The 22,511-nt window shown below is 39.5% G+C and overlaps 1 protein-coding gene across 1 annotated transcript in view; it reads left to right on the top strand.

Annotated features, from left to right (window-relative positions):
* Positions 1-21,854, top strand: part of PTPN13 (protein tyrosine phosphatase non-receptor type 13) — a 205,838-nt gene extending 183,984 nt beyond the window's left edge. Inside the window, exons 42-48 of the mRNA XM_081109984.1 lie at positions 533-636; positions 2,159-2,307; positions 4,033-4,123; positions 7,878-8,215; positions 9,762-9,977; positions 15,837-15,899; positions 21,140-21,854. Of these exons, the coding sequence (XP_080966110.1) occupies positions 533-636; positions 2,159-2,307; positions 4,033-4,123; positions 7,878-8,215; positions 9,762-9,977; positions 15,837-15,899; positions 21,140-21,235 (1,057 nt within the window). The 3' untranslated portion in view covers positions 21,236-21,854. The remainder of the gene's footprint in view (positions 1-532; positions 637-2,158; positions 2,308-4,032; positions 4,124-7,877; positions 8,216-9,761; positions 9,978-15,836; positions 15,900-21,139) is intronic.
* Positions 21,855-22,511: the final 657 nt, after the last annotated feature.

The raw sequence follows: 22,511 nt of genomic DNA, 5'->3' as shown, positions 1-22,511 counted from the left end.
ATCTCATCTTAGTGCTAAGCATTATTCTCCTACCTAATTTGTCTTTCTAGCCATTTACCTTACCAGGGAGAGGGCCTCTACTGTGCACCCCTAGAATAATGAGAACTGTACTGAGCTTTATAGCTTTGATCAAGTGCCCAGAGACAAGAGTGTCCTGCCAGCTCCTGGCTGAAGCAAAAGAATAATGTTCATCAGTAGGGACTTCGAAAGTTAGGAAGGTGCATCCGTACAGTCCAGTGGTGCAGCTGTTAAAAAATGAGAGAGCTGTACTGACACAGGTGTGTTCAGTCATCCAGGCAGAACAAACCACCACCTTCTCTATCCCTACAAGGGCTTCTTCACTCTGAGGTTCAGAGACTTGGGATTTGTTTGAGGGGAAATTTTAAGAATTGTGGATTTGGGTTTTTTAATCAGATAATTTATTTTTAACTACCATCATAATTATAGAGGAAATGAGTGGTTCTAGGACATAATATTTATATATATTATGGAAGAATTGAAGAAAATATTGTAAATTTGTTTATTTTCATAGATTAATTCAAAATTCACAAGAAAGGAGGACTGATGATGATGAAATAACATGGGGGAGTGATGAATTGCCAATAGAAGCAATAAACCACGAAGATTCCAATAAAGGCAAGAATTTTATTAGCAATTTTTTCATCAAACTCAGTGGATAGAAAAAATAAGTGTTTGAAAATTATATTTTCAGAATATATGGATATGTTATTTCACCACATGTGAACATTACTTGGTTCTATACATAAAGTTAAATCACATAGCAAACGTCAACATTCATTTATGTAACCAGAAGTTTACACAGTTGTAGGTGAAAATTCTCAGTGGCTTGGAGTAAAACAAACAAATAAATGTATAACTATAAATGGAAACACAAAGTCACAATTTTGCCATTCTGAAATGAGAAGGAGCACAGTTTATTTACAGTAAAATAGGTAAGATGGCTCAAAGGTAGGAATGTATTACGCTTGAATCTCAACCTCGTTTTTTAAGAGCTGGCTCTTAGAGTCCGTTGGTCTGTCCTTCCTATCACTGACTGCTTCTCTCGTTTATAACTGAGTCAGTGGAGAAATGAGCTTCTTATCCAGAGTTGCATTTCTCTTTTTCGTTCATATAAGGAAATGTTATACTGACGCAATGAAATACCATGGTTTTGTAATTTGAAGTTTTAGTTAAAAAAGAAATTAAAGAAGTGAATGAATACTTTTGGATCTAGGTAGACTGTTGTCAGTGACAGAGCTCATCAACTCCTGTAGCCCGTGCTCTTTAACCTTTAAGCTCCTGTTGCACTCACACTCAGCTCTGTGAAGGTTCACGGTTATTTCATATGAGTGAATTTTGTACTCAAAATTAGCCTTCACCCCAGCCAGATGTTAAGCTTCTTGAGGTATCTTGTACAGCTTTGTGTGCCCCACGGTGCCTAGAATGACTATTGCCTGTGTGTTAGCTGCATCATCAGAATACTTTAATCAACTGATTGACATAATTAAAGCTACACTTGTGCAGTCTATTGCAAGATATCTCTGCAGCTTTTTTCAGAATAACTACCTTCCTTTATAAGCACTTTCCATAGACCAGGTGCTAAATTAGAAACATGCCTATTCTAAGGCACTGATAGCACTTTTTAGATAAGTTCCTGAAGGCCCCAAGGCTTCATTTGCATGGAGAAAACTATCCAATACCAGAGACACTGACACTAAGTACCCAGAGTGAGTAGGTGGGGGCATCAGTGTTTACCAGTGCATTGCCGCATTGGAAGGGATTTCTGGACCTCCCTTCCTCTTTTCCCCATGTGCTAGGAAACTCATTAAATGCAAAATAATAGTAGAACTAAATACAGTTTCATCAAGAAAACAGTGCCATTTGAGTCAAGAGCCTTAAGAATTTCTGAATAGTCAGTGAGGTGTTTCCTTGAAAGTTGAGTACAAGGGCCTTGCTGTGGCCAAGATTTTCTTGTGTTGATTGTACTTATCTGCCTACCAATTAATTCTAGTGCCTTATTAATTCTAAAGATTCTCTCACTCATATAAAAATACATGAGGTGAAAATATACTAAATTTAGTTCCCTTATTGGCTAAATCAGTTGGGGGGGTGCGGGGGCGGGGATTATTTTTTTAATCAACTGCTGAACTCTTATTAGATCATCCTTTTCTGACAAATGAGGAGCTCACTGCACTTCCCATCGTCAAAGTGCTTCCCTCTGGTAAATACACTGGTACCAAGTTGAAATCAGTCATTCGAATGCTGCGGGGTTTACTAGATCAAGGAATTCCTTCTAAGGAGTTGGAGGTAAGTAGCTTCTGCAAATGGTTTTTCTTTCTCAAATAAAATTGTATTCAAGGTTAGAAGAAATTTTGAAAATTCCAAAAATGTCTGTTATTTTACAACTTAACTTCCAACTATAAAAGCACCACCATCCACTGAGGGGGTGGGGGCTTGCCTGGAGTGGGAATGGATTGGGATGGGGGGTCAATCAGGGAAAAAGGAGACATATGTAAATCTTTAGACAATAAATAAAAAAATAAATTAAATTTTTTTTTTAAAAAGCGCCACCATCTCAAAAAGCACCATCATCTCATCATATCTAGTAGTAAATTATATTTTTAAATTAGGATCCTAAAACATAGTATTGATTTAAAGGGATCTCTTTAGCCACTTTGGAGCTTGATAAGTCTCCCTGAAGATTATTCTCCCCTCCTCATATGTAGAGATAAAGTATTTTTTGTGGTGGTGGGTTTTTTTTAAGTCCAACCATCCACTAGACTGCATAATTAATACACTATAAATGTGGTTCACCATTAGCAACAGTTTCTAATTTAACAGCTCCAAGAATATACTGTTCCCCTCCATTTTTCCAGAAAATATTTCTTTTTTATGGTCTTAAGTTTAAATGTTAGCAACCTTGCCCTAGCTGGTGTGGCTCAATTGGTTGGAGTGTCTTCCCATATACCAAAAGGTGATGTTTTCAATCCTAGTCAAGACACATGGGGGAGGCAACCGATCAATGTCTCTCTCTCCCCCTCTCTCTCCCTCTCTCCCTTCCTTTCTCTCTCTAAGATCAATTTAAAAAAATAAATAAATGTTAGAGATCTGCTATCACAACCCTATTTTATAAAGTCCTTTATTTTTCTCTATCACAGCAGCTTATTAATTTCTTCATAGCATAGATCACAGTATTTGCTTATTTACTTCTTTACTGCCTTCTTTTCCCAATAGGGTATAAGCTCCAGGAGAGCCAAAATCATATTTTTTCTCTCACAACTATATTCCCAATACTTATTACAGTGCCTTACATATACAGTGGGCATTTTCAGTATATATTTGGTGAATGTGTGGATGGATGGATGGAATAAAAAGTGAAAAAAAGTTGACTTTAGAACATAATACTGTCTAACTACAGCTCTACTATATGGAATATTCTATGACCCCACAGACAATATTGTCAAGAAACTCTGCTCCAGCTTTAAGCCAAAGTTGGTTTTATAACTTGTATTTTTTTCTAAATTATAATTATAGACATCTTTAAACTGAATTTAAAATAAGGTATAAAGTGGTACCTCACAAAGTTAGTTGACTACAACATGTAAAAGATATTTCCAACAATATATTTTAACAATTGGTGCATCAAATTAGTATTGGTAATTTAGGCTTATTTATCTTGACAAGACATAGCTATTTCTTTTCTTTTTTTAAAATATATTTTTATTGATTTCAGAGAGGAAGGGAGAGGGAGAAAGACATAGAAACATCAATGATGAGAGAGAATCATTGATCAGCTGCCTTCTACATGCCCCACACTGGGGATCAAGCCTGCAACCTGGGTATATGCCCTGACCAGGAATTGAACCATGACCTCCTGGTTCATAGGTCAACGCTCAACCACTGAGCCACTCTGGTCGAGCGAGACATATCTATTTTTTAACACTCAAAGCCTTCCCTGATCAATAGCCAGTTTTGCACCCTAAACACTTGCTAATCTCAACAGATTTAACCTTATTTCTTTTTTGCCTTCAGAATCTTCAAGAATTAAAACCTTTGGATCAGTGTCTAATTGGACAAACTAAGGAAAACAGAAGGAAGAACCGATATAAAAATATACTTCCCTGTAAGTTCTAATTTGGCTTCATACTAGCCTATCTATCTCTTACTTAAGTGCACAAAGATTTATATTAGTAACAAAAAATGTAAGTATACAGTGTGAATTCCTTTTAAAATTATCTATGTATTCTGAAAATCAATTAGAGAAATATTAAATAATTCTTCAGACACTCATGAATTATTACTAGCATTGTATCCTATATAATAAAGGGGTGGTATGCAAATTGACCATCACACCCTCACAAGATGGCTGCCTACGACCAGGCCGGCAAGGGGGTTAGTGAGGGACAACCAAACGACTAAACAGCAGGCTGCATGGGGTGATCAGGCCAACAGGGGGTTAGTGAGGGACTACCAAACGACTGAACAGCAGGCTGCGTGGGGTGACCAGGTTGGTGGGGGGGCCATGAGGGGTGTGACCAGGCTGGCAGGGGGGGGGGGGCAGTTGTGGGCAACCAGGCCAGCAGGGGGTGTTGTAAGAGGCAACCAGGCTGGCAGGGGGACAGTTGGGGGTGACCAGGCCAGCAGCGGGGGGCAGTAAGAGGTGACCAGGCCTGCGGGGGAGGGGGAAGTTAGGAGCAACCAGGCCAGCAGGGAGGGACCAGTTGGGGGCAAACAGGCCTGCGGGGGGGGCAGTTAGGGGCAATCAGGCTGGCACACAGAGGCAGTGAGGTGTGATCAGGCCAGCGGGTGGGGGGAGGGTACAGTTAGGGGCTACCAGGCTGGTGAGTGGTTAGGAGCCAGCAGTCCAGGATTGTGAGAGGGATGTCTGACTGCCGGTTTAGGCCTGATCCTGGGATCAGGCCTAAACCAGCAGTCGGACATCCTCTGAGGAGTCCCGGAGAGGGTGCAGGCTGGGCTGAGGGGACACCACCACCCCCCCCCCCCCCGCACGAATTTTGTGCACTGAGCCTCTAGTCAGAAAATAATCAGTGATGCTAAATCAGTATTTTTAAGTCTTTTTAACAGTATCAATTGTCTTTGGGTTGAACAATTTCTTAGTTCATATGTCACAATCAACATCTCTTTATCCCACTTATAAGTTTAGAGAAATGTCTGTGGTACATAATAGCTATATACTAGTATATGCATGTGGCAGAGTGGTACCACCAGGTTGCATTATTTCACGTACCAGAAGGGGAAAAAAAATCTTTTTACCCAAGTTTGACTCATTATCAAACATTTGATTTTTAAAAAATTATATATAGCCGAAACTGGTTTGGCTCAGTGGATAGAGCGTCGGCTAGCGGACTGAAAGGTCCCAGGTTCGATTCCGGTCAAGGGCATGTACCTGGGTTGTGGGCACATCTCCAGCAGGAGATGTGCAGGAGGCAGCTGATCGATGTTTCTCTCTCATCGGTGTTTCTGACTCTCTATCTCTCTCCCCTCCTCTCTGTAAAATATCAATAAAATATATTAAAAAAAAATTATATATAAATATATGTAGGTAGCCAAAATATTAATGTCTAGCAATTTCTTATAAAAAGTATCAGCCATATTTGTATATATATTAGCACAATGGATTATACCAGTGGTCGGCAAACTCATTAGTCAACAGAGCCAAATATCAACAGTACAACAATTGAAATTTCTTTTGAGAGCCAAATTTTTTAAACTTAAACTATATAGGTAGGTACATTGTTATTAACTTAATTAGGGTACTTCTGAGGCTTAGGAAGAGCCACAGTCAAGGGGCCAAAGAGCCGCATGTGGCTCGCGAGCTGCAGTTTGCCAACCACAGGATTATACCATATGACACACTGACCCTATCTTTGCCATAAATCCAAGGAGAAATAACTGAACTAATAATGACAAATCATACAATAAATAATAATACAATTGCATTTTTTCTATCAAGATGGAGAATACAAAATTCATTTTGGGAAATTTCTTTTAAGAAGTGAATCTTAGGCCCTAGCTGGTTTGGCTCAGTGAATAGAGTACTGGCCTGAGGACTGAAGGGTTCTGATTCCATTCTGGTCAAGGGGACATGCCCAGGTTGCATGCTCAATCCCCAGTAGGGGGCGTGCAGGTGGCAGCCAATCAATGATTCTCATCATTGATGTTTCTATCTCTCTCTCCCTCTTCCTTCCTCTCTGAAATCAATAAAAATATTTTTTTTAAAAAAAAAGAAGTGAATCTTAGCACTTTAAAATGGAATAGATATGGTTTGGCATAAAGTATATGGGAATTATTTCAGGCAAAAAAAAGAGAGAGTGAGAAAGAAAATGGCTATTAATCTCAGAGTCAGAGTGGGATAAGTCATGAGCTCAGAACTGCTGAGTGGGTTTGTTTCTAGGACTAAGAGTTACAAGTCAAGGAATAGAAGGGCAATCAATGGAGGGTTTTGAAACCCATTACTAAGAGTCATAGTTTGGGAGTCACAGAAATTACCAGTTAAGTTTATAAATATTTGAAGGAGAAATAACTTCTAATGTATAAATACATACAAATTAATTATCTTGGATAAGACAGCTTATATATACTTTTCACTGGGGCAGCCTGTTTTGAAAGTTTATATTTTGACTATATGAAATTACAGTCAGACAAAGACAAGAGTCTGTATGCCTAGAGAATAAAGTGAGCTCCCTTTTTATTGTGTTTATTATTTTGGCTGCTTATTTAAAAGAATATAGCTTAATTACATGAGGAAGAGTTAATTTTGCCAATTATATAGGTGTCCCAGAAAATGTATACATACTTTGAATGATTACAAAATCAGTGTTTATTAACATTCAGTTCATTTTCAAAATGTAAAAGAATCTACAGAAATGAATTTTTTTTTTTTTTTACAATGCCTGTTTTCAAACTGATGACCACTGGGGTCCAGGCACTGCTGATAATGCGAAGCAGTGGAATTGCAAACACCAAGAATCAATTCGTTCTGTATTTGTGCACCCCAATCTGTCAACTATTGCCGGTTTTGTACCATAAACTTTATCTTTTATATATCACCATTAAAAAGTCTAATGGATAAAATGTCTTTGTCATAGCTTAATCAGGCTTCACCTATTATTTCAAATCAGTTTAACCTGAAAAGGAGTGAAAATTAAGTGAGTTATCAGCTCTTAAAGTGTGTATACATTGTTGGGGGACACTCTGTATCCCCCCAAAGAAGTATATACACACTTTGAATAATTATAAAGGCAGTGTTTGTACTTCAACTGTGTTTTCAAATTCCAGTAGCCTTTTAGGATGCATTTCCTTTGTTCAGAGCTTACTCTGGCTGAAAAGAAAGAAACGTCAACTGAGCTATCAGCCTTTGAAGTTTGTATACATGTTTTTGGGACACCCTATATTTGTAATAAGTACTTTAACAGTTTCACAGTGATACTTATTTTTGTCTTATGAGATATTTTTTCAGCATTGTCCTTCATTATTAAATTCATTATTATTGTCATCATTAAAACTAAGGATGGAAAAGAAGTACCAAAGTTGTATTTGTTTCTCTAGTTAGTTAAGAACTTCTAAATGCATTCATTAATTTATTAATTTTAATATCTTCAGCCAGATCTATGTAAATAATATGTTGCACATTAAGATGGCAACTTATAGCATACATGGACAATTGTAGCATAAATGTTTGAGTAAATATAAAATGATTTATCCTACAATTTGAAAATATACCTGTATTGAGATGTTTGTGATTTTGTCTATGGTTATGAGGAATTTGTCATCATCTTTGACTCACCCTGTTTATAAAGCTCTTGTTTAAAAATGCATGAGATAGATGGCTCTGTCTTGTGGTGGTAAATTCACAGATGATGCTACAAGAGTGCCTCTCGGAGATGAAGGTGGATATATCAACGCCAGCTTCATTAAGATACCAGTGGGGAAGGAAGAGTTCGTTTACATTGCCTGCCAAGGACCTCTCCCTACAACCGTTGGCGATTTCTGGCAGATGATTTGGGAACAGAAGTCCACAGTGATCGCCATGATGACCCAAGAGGTAGAAGGGGAAAAAGTCAAATGCCAGCGCTACTGGCCTAACATCCTTGGCAGAACGACAATGGTCAGCAACAGGCTCCGGCTGGCACTGGTGAAAATGCAGCCGCTGAAGGGCTTTGTCGTAAGAGCAATGACCCTAGAAGATATTCAGGTGAGGAAAATAAATCTTTCCATTTTCTAAGGCTTATCTCCTGGTTGGAATGCAGGCCTGGACCCTTTCCATGATCGTATCAATGTAGTTCTCAAAAAAAAAAAAAAAAAAAAAATGCCAGTGATTTCTTGGTTCCCATTTCAATGGAACTAATGCCACCTATTATTTTTTATCTGATATAAGTTTAAATGTGACCTCTTCTTGAATTCTGCCAGTTTCCTCCAGTACATACTGTATTAAAATGAAAATGAGAATACTGGGCTTTTAATGTGATCATCCATCTTCGCTTAGCGATAGCACAGAATGGCTCAGAGACCATGCACTGGAGACTCATTTTTTAAAAATCAAACCTTTAAGTAGACTCAATAAAACTGTTTTTTAAAAATCTTTAAGTAGCAGATATTCCTGCATAAAGACATCTTGGGTAGTACATGGACAATTGTAGCATAAATGTTTGTCATTCCAGTAATTCCTACTGTGGCCACCTAACCACTGAATAAATTTAGCTTGAATTAGACAGTTGGGTAGACCTTAAATAAAGCTACTGTTTCTTCATCTCCATGCTTTACTTCACTCCTCCCGCCAGGAATACTAGTTAGGAGTGAGTAATGTGTTTCCGATTGGCGTTTTAGCTCTCTTAAAGAAAGTAGTTTTACTTTCACAGAAACAACACATACGAGCATATTCACTCAGTTCTGCTGGCAGCATGTAAATGTAGCCTGAGAATTTCCTTTGTGATTTTTTATCTCTGATTTTACAAAGAATTAAAGTCTATACCTCCTTATTCATTTACACCAGCTTACATTACCTATGCAAGCACCGTTGTTCACTATTTCTTAAATATTTAATTAAATATTTATTTAATTAAATTAAATTTAAAAAATTAAATATTTATTTAACCAACACGTGTTTATAGATTTCAGGCCCTGTTATGGAATTAAGGGATTCGGCAATTAGCACAGACAAAAAAGAAACTGTGACTTCATGGAGCTTACCCTCTAATGAGAGAATACTGGTGCTGTGGAAAAAACCGTGCAGGTGTTGAATGAGCCACGTGGACATGGTGGGGGGCATTTCAGTCAGGAAGAGGGAGTGCAAAGGCCCTGAGACTGAATTGTGCCTAGTGTTTTTAAAGAACCACAGAGAGATCCCGGTGGCTGGAACAATGTGGCCAGGAGGAAACGGTTAGGTCTGAGAGGTAGCTGGGCCAAATTATGTAGGGTTTTTAAGCCAGTGCAATGACTGGCTTTTATCCGGGGTGAGTTTGAAATGGGGCCATTAAAAAAAAAAAAAAGTTGTTATCAAAACATATTTTCATTTAGGACTTCCAAAAAGCAGTTTTTACCAATATTTAAAATGTGGATCTAGCGTCCTCCTTGATAAAGGCCCTCCATGTGTTTATTTGATGGAGTTTTTTTTGTCCCTCATTTTCCTTTGATTTCATCTGATGGAAAAGCTAATTTTGAAAGGATAAAATAATATTAAGAAGTAACTACATGTGAACAATATAGCATGCCTTTACATTCCTATTCTATTGTAATTTCAGACACGAGAGGTGCGACATATTTCCCATCTGAATTTCACTGCCTGGCCGGACCATGATACACCTTCTCAGCCAGACGACTTGCTCACTTTCATCTCTTATATGAGACACGTTCACAGATCAGGCCCAATCATCACCCACTGCAGCGCTGGCATCGGACGTTCAGGGACTCTGATATGCATAGATGTGGTGCTAGGCTTAATCAGTCAAGATCTTGAGGTGAGGACAAGGATAGGCTGAATGAGCATTTGACCAGAAATAACAGTGGAATCTAACTTTTTATTTTTTTATTTATCTTTATTATTGAAAGTATTACAGATATCCCCTTTTCCCCCGCCATTGACCCCCTCCACCTTGCTCCCTTTCGCTCCCCAGGCCTTCCACTAACTATTATCTGTCCGTGGCTAATCATATATACCATATAAGTTCATTGGTTAATCTCTTCCCATCCCCCACCCCTCCCTCTGGCATACGTCAGTCTGTTCCATGCTTCAATGTCTCCGGATCTATTTTGTCCATCAGTTTATTTTGTTCATTAGATTCCACATATGAATGAGATCATGTGATACTTGTCTTTCTCTGACTGGCTTATTTCGCTTAGCATGATACTCTCCAGGTTCTTCCATGCTGTCTCCAAGGTTAAGAGATCCTTCTTTTTTACAGCTACATAGTATTCCATGGTATAAATGTACCACAGATTTTTTTTCTTTTTTCTTTTTTTTTAATTTTGTTTTATTGCTTAAAGTATTACAAAGAGTATTACATATGTCTCCTTTTTTTCCCCCCTTGACCTTCTCCCAGCCTCCCCTACCCCCCAGTGTCTTGTGTCCATTGGTTATGCTTATATGCATGCATACAAGTCCTTCGGTTGATCTCTTGACCCCTCCCCCACCCTCCCCGGCCTTCCCACTATAGTTTGACAGTCTGTTTGATGCTGCTCTGCCTCTGTATCTATTTTTGTTCATCAGTTTATAATGATCTTTATTATCCATAAATGAGTGAGATCATGTGGTATTTTTCCTTCATTGATGGCTTACTTCACTTAGCATATGCTCTCCATTTCTATCTATGCTGTTGCAAATGGTAAGAATTCCTTCTTTTTTACAGCAGCATAGTATTCCAGTGTGTAGATGTACCACAGTTTTCTAATCCATTCATCTGCTGATGGGCACTTAGGCTGTTTCCAAATCTTAGCTATGGTAAATTGTGCTGCTATGAACATAGGGGTTCATATATCCTTTCTGATTGGTGTTTCTGGTTTCTTGGGATATATTCCTAGAAGTGGGATCACAGGGTCAAATGGGAGTTCCATTTTTAACTTTTTGAGGAAACTCCGTACTGTCTTCCATAGTGGCTGCACCAGTCTGCATTCCCACCAGTAGTGCACGAGTGTTCCTTTTTCTCCGCATCCTCTCCAGCACTTGTTGTTTGTTGATTTGTTGATGATAACCAGTCTGACAGGTGTGAGATGGTACCTCACTGTTGTTTTGATTTGCATCTCTCAGATGATTAGTGACTTTGAGCATGCTTTCATATGTCTCTTAGCTTTCTGAATGTCCTCTTTTGAAAAGTGTCTATTTAGGTCCTTCGCCCATTTTTGATTGGATTGTTTATCTTCCTTTTGTTAAGTTGCATGAGTTCCCTATAAAGGTTAGAGATTAAACTCTTATCGGTGTAACATTGGCAAATGTGTTCTCCCATACAGTGGGCTTTTGTTGTTTTGTTGATGGTTTCTTTTGCTGTGCAGAAGCTTTTTATTTTGATGTAGTCCCATTTGTTTATTTTCTTTTTAGTTTCCAATGCCCTAGGAACTGTAACGGTGAAGAAATTGCTTCATCATATGTCTGAGATTTTGTTGCCTTTGAATTCCTCTAGTATTTTTATGGTTTCCTGTCTTACATTTAAGTCTTTTATCCATTTTGAGTTTATTTTTGTGTATGGTGTAAGTTGGTGGTCTGGTTTCATTTTTTTGCATGTATCTATCCAATTTTCCCAACACCATTTATTGAAAAGACTGTCTTGACTCCATTGTATGTTCTGCCTCCTTTGTCAAATATTAATTGAGCATATTGGTTCGGGTCGATTTCTGGGTTCTCTATTCCATTGATCTATATGTCTGTTCTTGTGCCAGTACCAAGCAGTTTTGAGAACAGTGGCTTTGTAATACAGCTTGATATCTGGTATTGAGATCCCACCTACTTTGTTCTTCTTTCTCAGGATTGCTGCAACTATTTGGGGTCTTTTTTATTCCAGATGAATTTTTGGAGAGTTCGTTCTAGGTCTGTGAAATATGCCGTTGGTATTTTAATGAGGAGTGCGTTGAATTTATAGATTGCTTTGGGTAGTATGGACATTTTAATGATGTTGATTCTACCAATCCATGACCATGGTATGTTCTTCCATCTGTTTATGTCTTCCTCTGTCTCTTTTTTCAACGTCCTGTAGTTTTCTGAGTAGAGGTCTTTTACCGCTTTATTTAAGTTTATTCCTAGGTATCTTAATTTTTTTGGTGTGATGGTAAATGGAATTGCTTTTTTAGTCTCTCTTTCTATAAGTTCACTATTGGTGTATAGAAATGCCATAGATTTCTTGGCGTTAATTTTGCATCCTGCTGCATTGCCAAATTCATTTATTAAGTCTAATAGTTTTTTGATGGACCACAGATTTTTTGTTCATTCATCAACTGATGGGCACTTGGACTGTTACCAGATCTTAGCTATTGTAAATAACACTGCTATAAACATAGGGGTGCATATATTTTTTCTGATTGGTGTTTCAGGCTTCTTCAGATATATTCCTAGAAGTGGGATCACTGGGTCAAGTGGCAGTTTCATTTTTAATTTTTTGAGGAACCTTCACACTGTTTTCCACAGTGGCTGCACCAGTAATTGAGTTCTAGTTTCATGTCCTTGTGATCCGAGATGATGCTTGATATGATTTCAATCTTCTTCAATTTGTAGGGACTTAGTTGGTGTCCTAACATGTTGTCTATCTTTGAGAATGTCCCATGTGCACTTGAGAAGAATGTATATTCAGCAACTTTGGGGTAAAATGTTCTGCAAATGTCAATTAAATGTATTTGATCTAGAGTGTTATTTAGGGTCTCTGTTTTCTTGTTAATTATTTTGTCTAGAAGATCTATCCATTCATGTCAGTAGGGTATTAATAAGTCCCCTACTATGAGTGCACTGCTATTTATCTCTCTCTTAACACATTTCGTACCGTTCAGGAGTTTTCTCGTGTTTCGTGCGCCATCTGTTAAGGACCGCTCACGAGTGTTCTCGTTTTTCATGCCCATGGAAAAAAGGAGCGAATCTCGATACTTATGTAAATTTTGTTTGGTCCCTCTTCATAGAGGAAAATGTTTTCGCAGTACCATACGTTAAAAAAGTACTAGAAACTTTAATTGTTTAATTGTTTTTGTAAATAAAAATGTTGTAATTATTGAAAACAACACCTAAAGTGCATTATGATGATTTAAATAACGTGCAGTTTGCCCAAAAACGTGCGGTCCCTGGCATATGTCTTAGAGATTTCAATGCGGTACGCAATGTGTTAAAAATCCTCCAGAAGTTTTCATATATATATATATATATATATATATATATATATATATATATATGCTCCTATATTGGGTGCATATATATTTACAGGGTTATAGCCTCTTATTGTATTAATCTGTTTATTATTATGAAGTGGCCTTCATTTTCTCTTGTTATGGCCTTAACTTTGAAGTCTATTTTGTCAGATATGAGTATTGCTACCCCAGATATATTTTTCATTGCTGTTTGCATGGAAAATTTTTCCCATCCCTTCACTTTCATCCTGTGTGAGTCTTTTGTTTTGAGGTGAGTCATGTTTTCTTACCATGTTTTCTTATCCAGCTACCCTATGTCTTTTGATTGGGACATTTAATCCATTTACATTTAAGGTTATTATTGATAGGTATTTATTTGTTGCCATTTTTATTATTTATGCCTATGTTCCTCTCTTTCTCTTTACTTCTTCTTCATCTTACAACAGTCCCTTTAGCATTTCTTGCAGTGCTATTTAGTGGTGATAAATTCTTTTAGGGTTTTTTTTGTCTGCGAAGCTATTTATTTCACCTTCAATTTTGAACGATAGCCTCATTGGATAGAGTAGTCTTGGATTCAGTCCCTTGCTTTTCATTACTTTGTATACTTCATTCCAGTCCCTTCTGGCCTGAAGTGTTTCTACTGATAAATCAGCTGACAGTCTAATGGGAGCTCCCTTGTAGGTTAACTTTCTGTCTCTCCCTTGCAGCCTTTAAGATTCTTTCTTTGTCCTTAACGTTTGCCATTTTAATTATGATGTGTCTAGGTGTGGGTCTTTTGGGGTTCATCTTGATTGGGACTCTCTGTGTTTCCTGAACCTGAGTGGCTTTTTCCTTAGCCAGGTTAGGGATATTTTGTCATTAGTTCTTCAAACAGGTTCTCTATTCCTTACTAAGGTTCTTCTCCTTCTGGTACTCCTGTGATGCACATGTTGTTATGTTTCATGTTGTGTCGAAGCTCCCTTAAACTCTTCTCCTGCTTTTTAATTTCTTTTTCTCATTGTAGCTCTGAACGGGTGTTTTTTCTACCCATTCTATCTTCTAAATTCACTGATTTTGGTCCTCTGCTTCCTGTAGTCTACTCCTTCCCGGGTATTTTTATTTTTTTAAAGGATACCCTGGAGGATAATTTTTCTATTGATTTTTAGAGAGAGTGGAAAGGAGGGGGAGAGAGAGAGAGAGAGAGAGAGAGAGAGAGAGAGAGAGAGAGAGAGAGAAACATCAATGTGAGAGAGACACATCGATTGATTGCTTCTGCACACACCCCAACCAGAACGGGATTGAGCCTACAACTGAGTTACGTATCCTTGACTTGAATTGAACCCGAGACCCTTCAGTCTGAGGGCCGATGCTCTAACCCCTGAGCCAAATTGGCTAGGATATTCTTTATTGCAGCTATGTCATTCTTCCTTTCTGCTTGATTCTTATTCATGGTTTCTACCTCTTTTTTCATGCTGGTGTAGTTCTCATTAAGTTCCATATAATTCTCTGGAATCTAACTTTTTAATGTGTTAGGATCTTGGAATTTTTTTTTATCAGTTTATTTGAATGCCTTAATTTTCTTACTATGCAGAATTGTTTTTTGTAAATGTTCAAAACTGCATGGACCATAATGAAAAAGAAATAATACTTCAACTTTATATTTGTTTTACTGTTGTTGTTTTTTTAGCCATGTGCTCAAAAGCCCCTTATGCATTTCACTCTTTATGTTCTTAGGCTTATATAAAATAAAGTCAATATTGTTATCATGTTTTTAGGGATAGAAATATTAAAGCACAAAAGAAAGTATATTTTGAAATGAACAGGCTTATACACTTTTGTTGTTGTTATTGTTACCTATTGGTGGGAAATGTATATTTTGTTAAACAAATTAATGTTAAATAGTCTATCTCTAAACAGTTACTCCCAATTTAAAAATTATTATGAAATAAATACAGTTAATGAGTGTAATATTACTTAATATCTAAATTAGTGTAAACATCACTTAAAATGTTAGAATATTGAACATACACAATATGTAATTACAATATCTGTCTTTAAAATTTTTTTAGTTAAAAGCAGTTCTATCTTGCACTTCACACTCTATTATATCTAACCATAATAATTTAAGTGGGCCAAAACAAAATAGTCTACTTCCCCCTTGTTTCAAATTTAAATATCAGTGAAAATGAAAAGATCAGGAATTTTATTCTGAGAAGGAAAACATAGGAACTTTAGTTTTCCTTTTTTTCTTTTTTTTTATTAGAAATTAGTCAGATTTTAGAAGGACAAGAATTTATTTTGTGGATTTTCAAATACAATAACCTTTCTTAATTCTTAAAATTATGAAATGATGGCAAAGTCAGTTCACCAAGTTATTTTGTCCATAATAGTTTGGACTGCTGGAAGGAGAAGGAGAATGGGGTACAGAAATATGTATAAGCCAGTTGACTCTGTGAATCTTTGGCGTTCAAATTGGGCTATGCTTTTTACCTAACATACTCTGCTTTGTTTGTTTTGGGCAGTTTGACATCTCTGATTTAGTGCGCTGCATGAGACTACAAAGACATGGGATGGTTCAGACAGAGGTGAGTCTTGATGTCTTCTAGTAAGGATTTGCATGAAGATTCTGATATTTTAAAAGTTCTAGATAAATCATTTTTCTTTTGAGGGTTCCCACATTATTGTATAAATTCAAAGATTTATGGTAATGAGGGGCTTAAAAAAATAAATAAATGAAGCATGAGGACTAATTCAGGGAAATAAAGAAAAAGAAGCCCAGTCAGCATAGGTCTGTGGTTGAGCGTTGACCTATGAACCAGGAGGTCATGGTTCAATTCCAGTCAGGCCCCATACCTAGGTTGTGGGTTTGATCCCCAGTGAGGAGCGTGTAGGAGGCAGCTGATCAATGATTCTCTCTCATTATTCTATCTCCCTCTCCCTTCCTCTCTGAAATCAATAAAAATATTTTTAAACAAAAAGAAGATAGCCCTAACCGGTTTGGCTCAGTGGATAGAGCGTTGGCCTGTGGACTGAAGGGTCCCAGGTTCGATTCCAGTCAAGGCCATTTACCTTGGTTGCGGGCACATCCCCAGTAGGGGGTGTGCAGGAGGCAGCTGATCGATGTTTCTCTCTCATTGATGTTTCTAACTCTCTATCCCTCTCCCTTCCTCTCTGTAAAAAAATCAATAAAATATATTTTTTTAAAAAAAGAAGATATTTCTAGGCTTTCTTTTTTCAAATATTGCCTTTTAGTTTTAAAAATGAAGAAATGCAATATCTGCCCTGAATAGATTACAGAGCATGGGTGACATGTTAGGGGCAGACATGCGGCGGGGGATGGGGGGAGGGTAGGCAGGGGGCGTACAAAATAGCTCATAGTGCCATTCCTTCCCTATATCCAACCAAAAAGATAGAAGGCAACATTCTTGCTGCAGAAATTCCCCCAGAGGGAATTGATTCAGCCACATCCACTAGAAGGCAGGAAGACGGGCTGGGTTCCTTACCTTGGATGAGGCACTCTTCGGGACAGTGAGTGGGCAGGTCTATCTGTCCTCTCTTTAGAGCATTTTTATTTCACTCACCTGAAATCAGACCAGTTTCTCACCCACTGACCTTCAGAGGGACGGCATTGCTTAGAGCAGTGGTTCTCAACCTTCCTAATGCCGCGACCCTTTAATACAGTTCTTCATGTTGTGGTGACCCCCAACCATAAAATTATTTTCGTTGCTACTTCATAACTGTAATTGTGCTACTGTTACGAATCGTAATGTAAATATCTGATACACAGGATGTATTTTCATTGTTACAAGTTGAACATAATTAAAGCATAGTGATTAATCACAAAAACAATGTGTAATTATATATGTTTTCCGATGGTCTTAGGCGACCCCTGTGAAAGGGTCGTTCGACCCCCAAAGGGGTCGCAACCCACAGGTTGAGACCTGCTGGCTTAGAGTGTCTGCTCTGAGTAGCTCCACTCTCCTTTTTGTTTGTGCTGGGGGGAGGGATGTGGAAGCTATTTTCATATATCTGTGAATTCACATCTCTCTACCTCCTTAAGTATACAGAAGTTTGCTATCTTTAAAATTGGAATTTGCCTACTTTTCTATACCTTTTAATTCAAATTAAAGGTAAATATTAAGCTCCTTCACAGTCACAGCTTTTAGGCGTTGACCTGTATAAGCAGGTCTTTAGACCCAGGAAGTTCACTGGTTTGGCAGATGTCGATTTGTGCCTCCTGTGTACCCACACTCCTCTAGGTGCCTGGAGCACATCAGTGAATAAAACGAAGACCCTGCTGGAATGACAGAGACCTTCTGGCAGCGGTTCTCAACCTGTGGGTCGTGACCCCTGAAAATACATCCTGCATATCAGATATTTACATTACGATTCATAACAGTAGCAAAATTCCAGTTATGAAGTAGCAACGAAAATAATTTTATGGTTGGGGGTCACCACAACATGAGGAACTGTATTAAAGGGTCGCGGCATTAGGAAGGTTGAGAACCACTGTTAGTGGGAGGGTGGTGAGGAAGGCAGATGTAGGCACATTAAATAAGTAAATTTTGAAGTGATAGGTGCTTTAGAGGGAAACAGGTAGAGTGGGGTAAAGAGTGGTGGCGTGTTGAGGTGCTATTTTAAATGGGTGGCACCACCGAGGATAACACTCGAGCAAAGATTTGGAGAAGGTGAAGGAGGGGGCTCATGTTTCCGGCAGACAACCACCTGCATGGAAGTCCAAGGTGGGAGTGGGTCTTGTGTGTTTAAGGACAGTCTCGGCCAGTGGCTGAGGTGGAGGGAGGAGGGGCGGGCGAGAGGGGAGATGACAGAGCCAGGGGTTAGGCCAGTGATGGCCAACCTATGACACGCGTGTCAGAGGTGACACGCAAACTCATTTTTTTGGTTGATTTTTCTTTGTTAAAAGGCATTTAAATATATAAAATAAACATCAAAAATATAAGTCTTTGTTTTACTATGGTTGCAAATATCAAAAAATGTCTATATGTGACACGGCACCAGAGTTAAGTTAGGGTTTTTCAAAATGCTGACACACCGAGCTCAAAAGGTTCACCATCACTGGCTTAGGCTTTGCTGTGAGTGAAATGGAGCCATGGCAGTGTTGTCAGTACGGAGTGACATGATCTGACTCACATTTTAAAGGATCACTCTGGCTGCTGTGTTAAAACAAGACCCAATTTGGGGAGGAGGATGCAAGGTTAGAAACAGGAAGGTCGGGTAGGTGGCAAGCAGTGATGGCGCTGACAGAATAGTGGGTGTGGATATAAGGAGAAGAGAAGTGGGTTTGCTGCTCTGGCCGGTGTGGATCAGTTTGTTGGGCGTCATCTCATGCACCAAAAGGTTGCCGGTTCAATTCCCAGTCAGGGCACATACCCAAGTTGCAGGTTTGATCCCTGGTAGGGGGCATGCAGAAGGCATTCAATCGATGATTCATATTCTCTCTCTCTCTCTCTCTCTCTCTCTCTCTCTCTCTCTCTCTCTCTCTCTCTCTCCCCCTCTCCCTTCCTCTCTCTCTAAAAAATCAATTAAAAAATGTTTTTTTTAAAAAAAGAGAAGTGGGTTTGCTTATGGATTGTTTGGTGTGTGAGAGAAGATTAAGGATGAATGTGTGGAAAATGTAGGCAAGTTAAAAGATGAGCAAAAAGTAAATAAAAGGTTTACCTTTATTCCTGCTCTTCAGAGTCGTTAATGTTTTTAGCAACACTCTTATATTCTTCAGTCACAGGTGTGCATACTCACACACACACAACTGTTTTCACTGTGACTCCACTATGTGTATTGTTTTACTAGGGGCCCGGTGCACAAAATTCGTGCACTGGGGGGTAGGGGGTCCCTCAGCCCAACCTGCCCCCTTTCACATACTGGGAACCCTCAGGGGATGTCCTACTGACGGCTTAGGCCTGCTCTCTGCTCCCCTTGGGGAGCAGGCCTAAGCCACAGTCTGGCCTCCCTTTGTGGGAGGTGACCGGGCTGGTCAGGGGAAGGCACCAGCCCCATCACCCCACTGCTGCAGCCACTGCCAGTCACCGCAGCCACCAAGGTGTTTTCATCAACACGGACTCCAGTCCCTTCACCATGAAAAAATGACAACTTTCTTTAGGCATTTTCAAGATACGTCTTTCATAGGATATGACATTTCTTTATTAATTTTTTTTATCCTCACCTGAGGATATGTTTCCATTGATTTTTAGAGAATGTGAAAGAGAAAGAGAGGAACATCAAAGTGAGAGGAACACTTTGATTGGTTGCCTCCTACATGAGCGCTGACCTGGGCCCCAGCCAGGGAAGAGCCTGCAACCTAGGTACATGCCCTTGGTCATAATTGAACCCAGACCCTGTGGTAGGCAGGCCGAGGCATTATCTACTGAACCAAACCAGCTAGAGCAGGATATGATATTTCTTAGCCCCTCCAGCAGCAGACCTTCGTTTTTTTTCTCCAGCAGTGTGGTAAGAAACCCTAGATCACCTTACTGGATTCTTATTACCCAAGTTACTAAGAATATTACCAGTGGCATACAGGGAGCTTAGCCAATGAGCGGTCAAAAAAAGTGTTTCCTCTGTAGTTCACACCGATCCCTGGCTCAACCCCTGCCCAGGCCTCAGGCTTCTGGCCGGGGCATTAGGCCTAGACAGGGGACCCCCAGCCCCGGGCGATCGCCAGCTACACCCCTGCCCAAGCCTCAGGCCTCTGGCCAGAGCATTAGGCCTAGACAGGGGACCCCCAGCCCACTACAATGGCCTGCTCCGCCCCTGCCAGGCCTCAGGCTTCTGGCCGGCTCCGCCTCCCCAGGTGGCTTCTGGCGCTGCCCGCCCCGCCTCCCCAGTCCCCGATCTGTGGCCTGGATCCCACGGGCGGCGTCTGGCACTACCCGCCCCACCTGCAGTATGCAAATTTAACAGCCATCTTTGTTGGGTTAATTTGCATACTCTTCTGATTGGCTGGTTAGCATAGCAAAAGTATGGTCAATTAGCATCTTTGTCTTTATTAGTGTAGATACTTTCCATTTAGTATATTGTGAATTGTTCAGCTTACTTTCAGACACATTAATTCCTTGTCAAATAAGAAAACTCAAACCCCTGCACCATCAGCTTAATAGAGAATAATTTCACCAAAAATGTTAATATCCAGAAAACATTGATTTCCATATTCTTCTGTTCCAAATATTTAAAGCAGCGGTTCTCAACCTGTGGGTCGCGACCCCTTTGGGGGTCGAACGACACTTTCACAGAGGTCACCTAAGACCATCGGAAAACACATATATATTACATATTGTTTTTGTGATTAATCACTATGCTTTAATTATGTTCAATTTGTAGCAATGAAATTGGGGGTCACCACAACATGAGGAACTGTATTAAAGGGTCGCGGAATTAGGAAGGTTGAGAACCACTGATTTAAAGAAAAGTATTTTGTGTAGCTTCCTTGGTATTAGTTTCTTGACATTTCAAAAATCAAGATGAATTCAGTAAATCTAGAAGAAATTTTGTAGGAAGTTTTTCTTTTGTTCTTTTTTTTTTATTATAAAAGCAAATCATAAGAAATGGAAGTGGTCCGCCCACCAGAGACAGCTTCCGTTAGCACTCGGGGACACTTCTATGCCTGCCCCCACCACAAGGCCCTTCCCTTCACATTTCATCAACCTGGCTTCTGTTTCTCATCGTTTTTATGACACTGCACAATTCTGCATCCTTCTTCTCGCATTAAATATTTTCTGTATTTTCAAAACTACTCAAACAGTGGTGAAGCTATATTTATAAAACATTCACCGCATGCATCTAAAGTCTCTCTCTTTCCCCACCCCCATAGGATCAATATATTTTCTGCTACCAAGTCATCCTTTATGTCCTGACACGTCTTCAAGCTGAAGAAGAACAAAAAGAGCAGCCGCAGCCTCTGAAGTGACCCGAAAAGAGCAGCCTTCTGGGTGCCTTTCCGGTTCTCGCCTTAACTCCCAGCAGACACTCCTGTTATCCATTAACAACGGAGACCACAGGGCAGCAAGTCCACACCATATCATGTTGCTCGTTCTTCTCCACCTTAGAAAGGCTTTCTTCATAACAGTAAATAATGTTGACATGCTGTATTTTTTACAGCTGCTTTAACCCATGATGATTATTTTTTAAAATTTTAACACTAACTGGATAATGCAGCTCGTAGGGACCATTGAGGCAGCATTTGATTATGGTGGACCTTTTTACAAGGATACATTGAGTCTTATTGTTAATGTACCAATCTTGTTTATAGAAAAGTTCTTTCCCAGTATTTTAATAAAGTAGTGATTTTATAGGGGATACTTAAAACCAGTATTTAAGCTTTAAATGGCAGTAGTGTTGGCATAGAAAAAGTAGCAAATGTTTACTGTATCAATGTCTAATGTTTACTATATAGAATTTACTGTAATATATTTATATACTTTTTCATGAAAAATGGAGTGAGCAGATATGTTTGTAACTGCATCTCCTCTTTGTTATGCATCATCTCACTTTGTAAATAAAAATACACCTTAAAACATGAACAAGCCAAAAGTGTGTGCAAATTAAACATCTTCAGTGTGTGTGTGGCGGGGGGGGGGGGGGGGGGGGTGGGGATTTTCTTTTTAGTGTGTTATTTTTTTAACAATACCCAGGCCCCTGAGAAGGCAAGGCCTTCTGGACCCCAGATTTCCATCTCCCCCATTTGGGCCAGGTGGTGCCAGCCACAGGGACCCAGAGTGCTGTCAGGAACCCGGTGGATCTTCAGCAAGGCCTGACGTGAGGGGCAGGTACTGACTGGCAGGAGCTGAGGAATTCAGGCTCCCTTCCTGTTGCCTCCCTGTGGGTGATGCCGGCTGATGGAGCCTAAATCAGAATATTTTCAAGTTCTAGTTGTGGGAAAGCTCAGAATATCTCAGATGACAAGGAGTCATGAAAGATGACACTGCCACATACCTGGGAGATTTATAAATTTTTTGCCTGGAGGGGAAGAGATTCTCATTATGGGACAGGCCTTGCTACCTCCTAATTCTGATGGGCTCCTTTCCTCAGCGGGAGTGGCGCTGCCTCCAGGGCCCAGGAAGCCGTTTGGTTCCTCCTCAGAGGACGGACCAGTCCTGAGCTAGTTAACTCCAATTTCTGCTCACATCCCAGCGCGTCAGTTTGCTGGGGCCTGTGCCTCTGTATCCGAGGCTCCATGAGGGCAG

The sequence above is a fragment of the Myotis nattereri genome (assembly GCF_964212035.1).
Source record: "Myotis nattereri genome assembly, chromosome: 1".
Taxonomy (NCBI): Eukaryota; Metazoa; Chordata; class Mammalia; order Chiroptera; family Vespertilionidae; genus Myotis; species Myotis nattereri.
The sequence above is the reverse complement of the archived record's forward strand: the minus strand, read 5'-3'. Positions and strand labels throughout refer to the sequence as shown.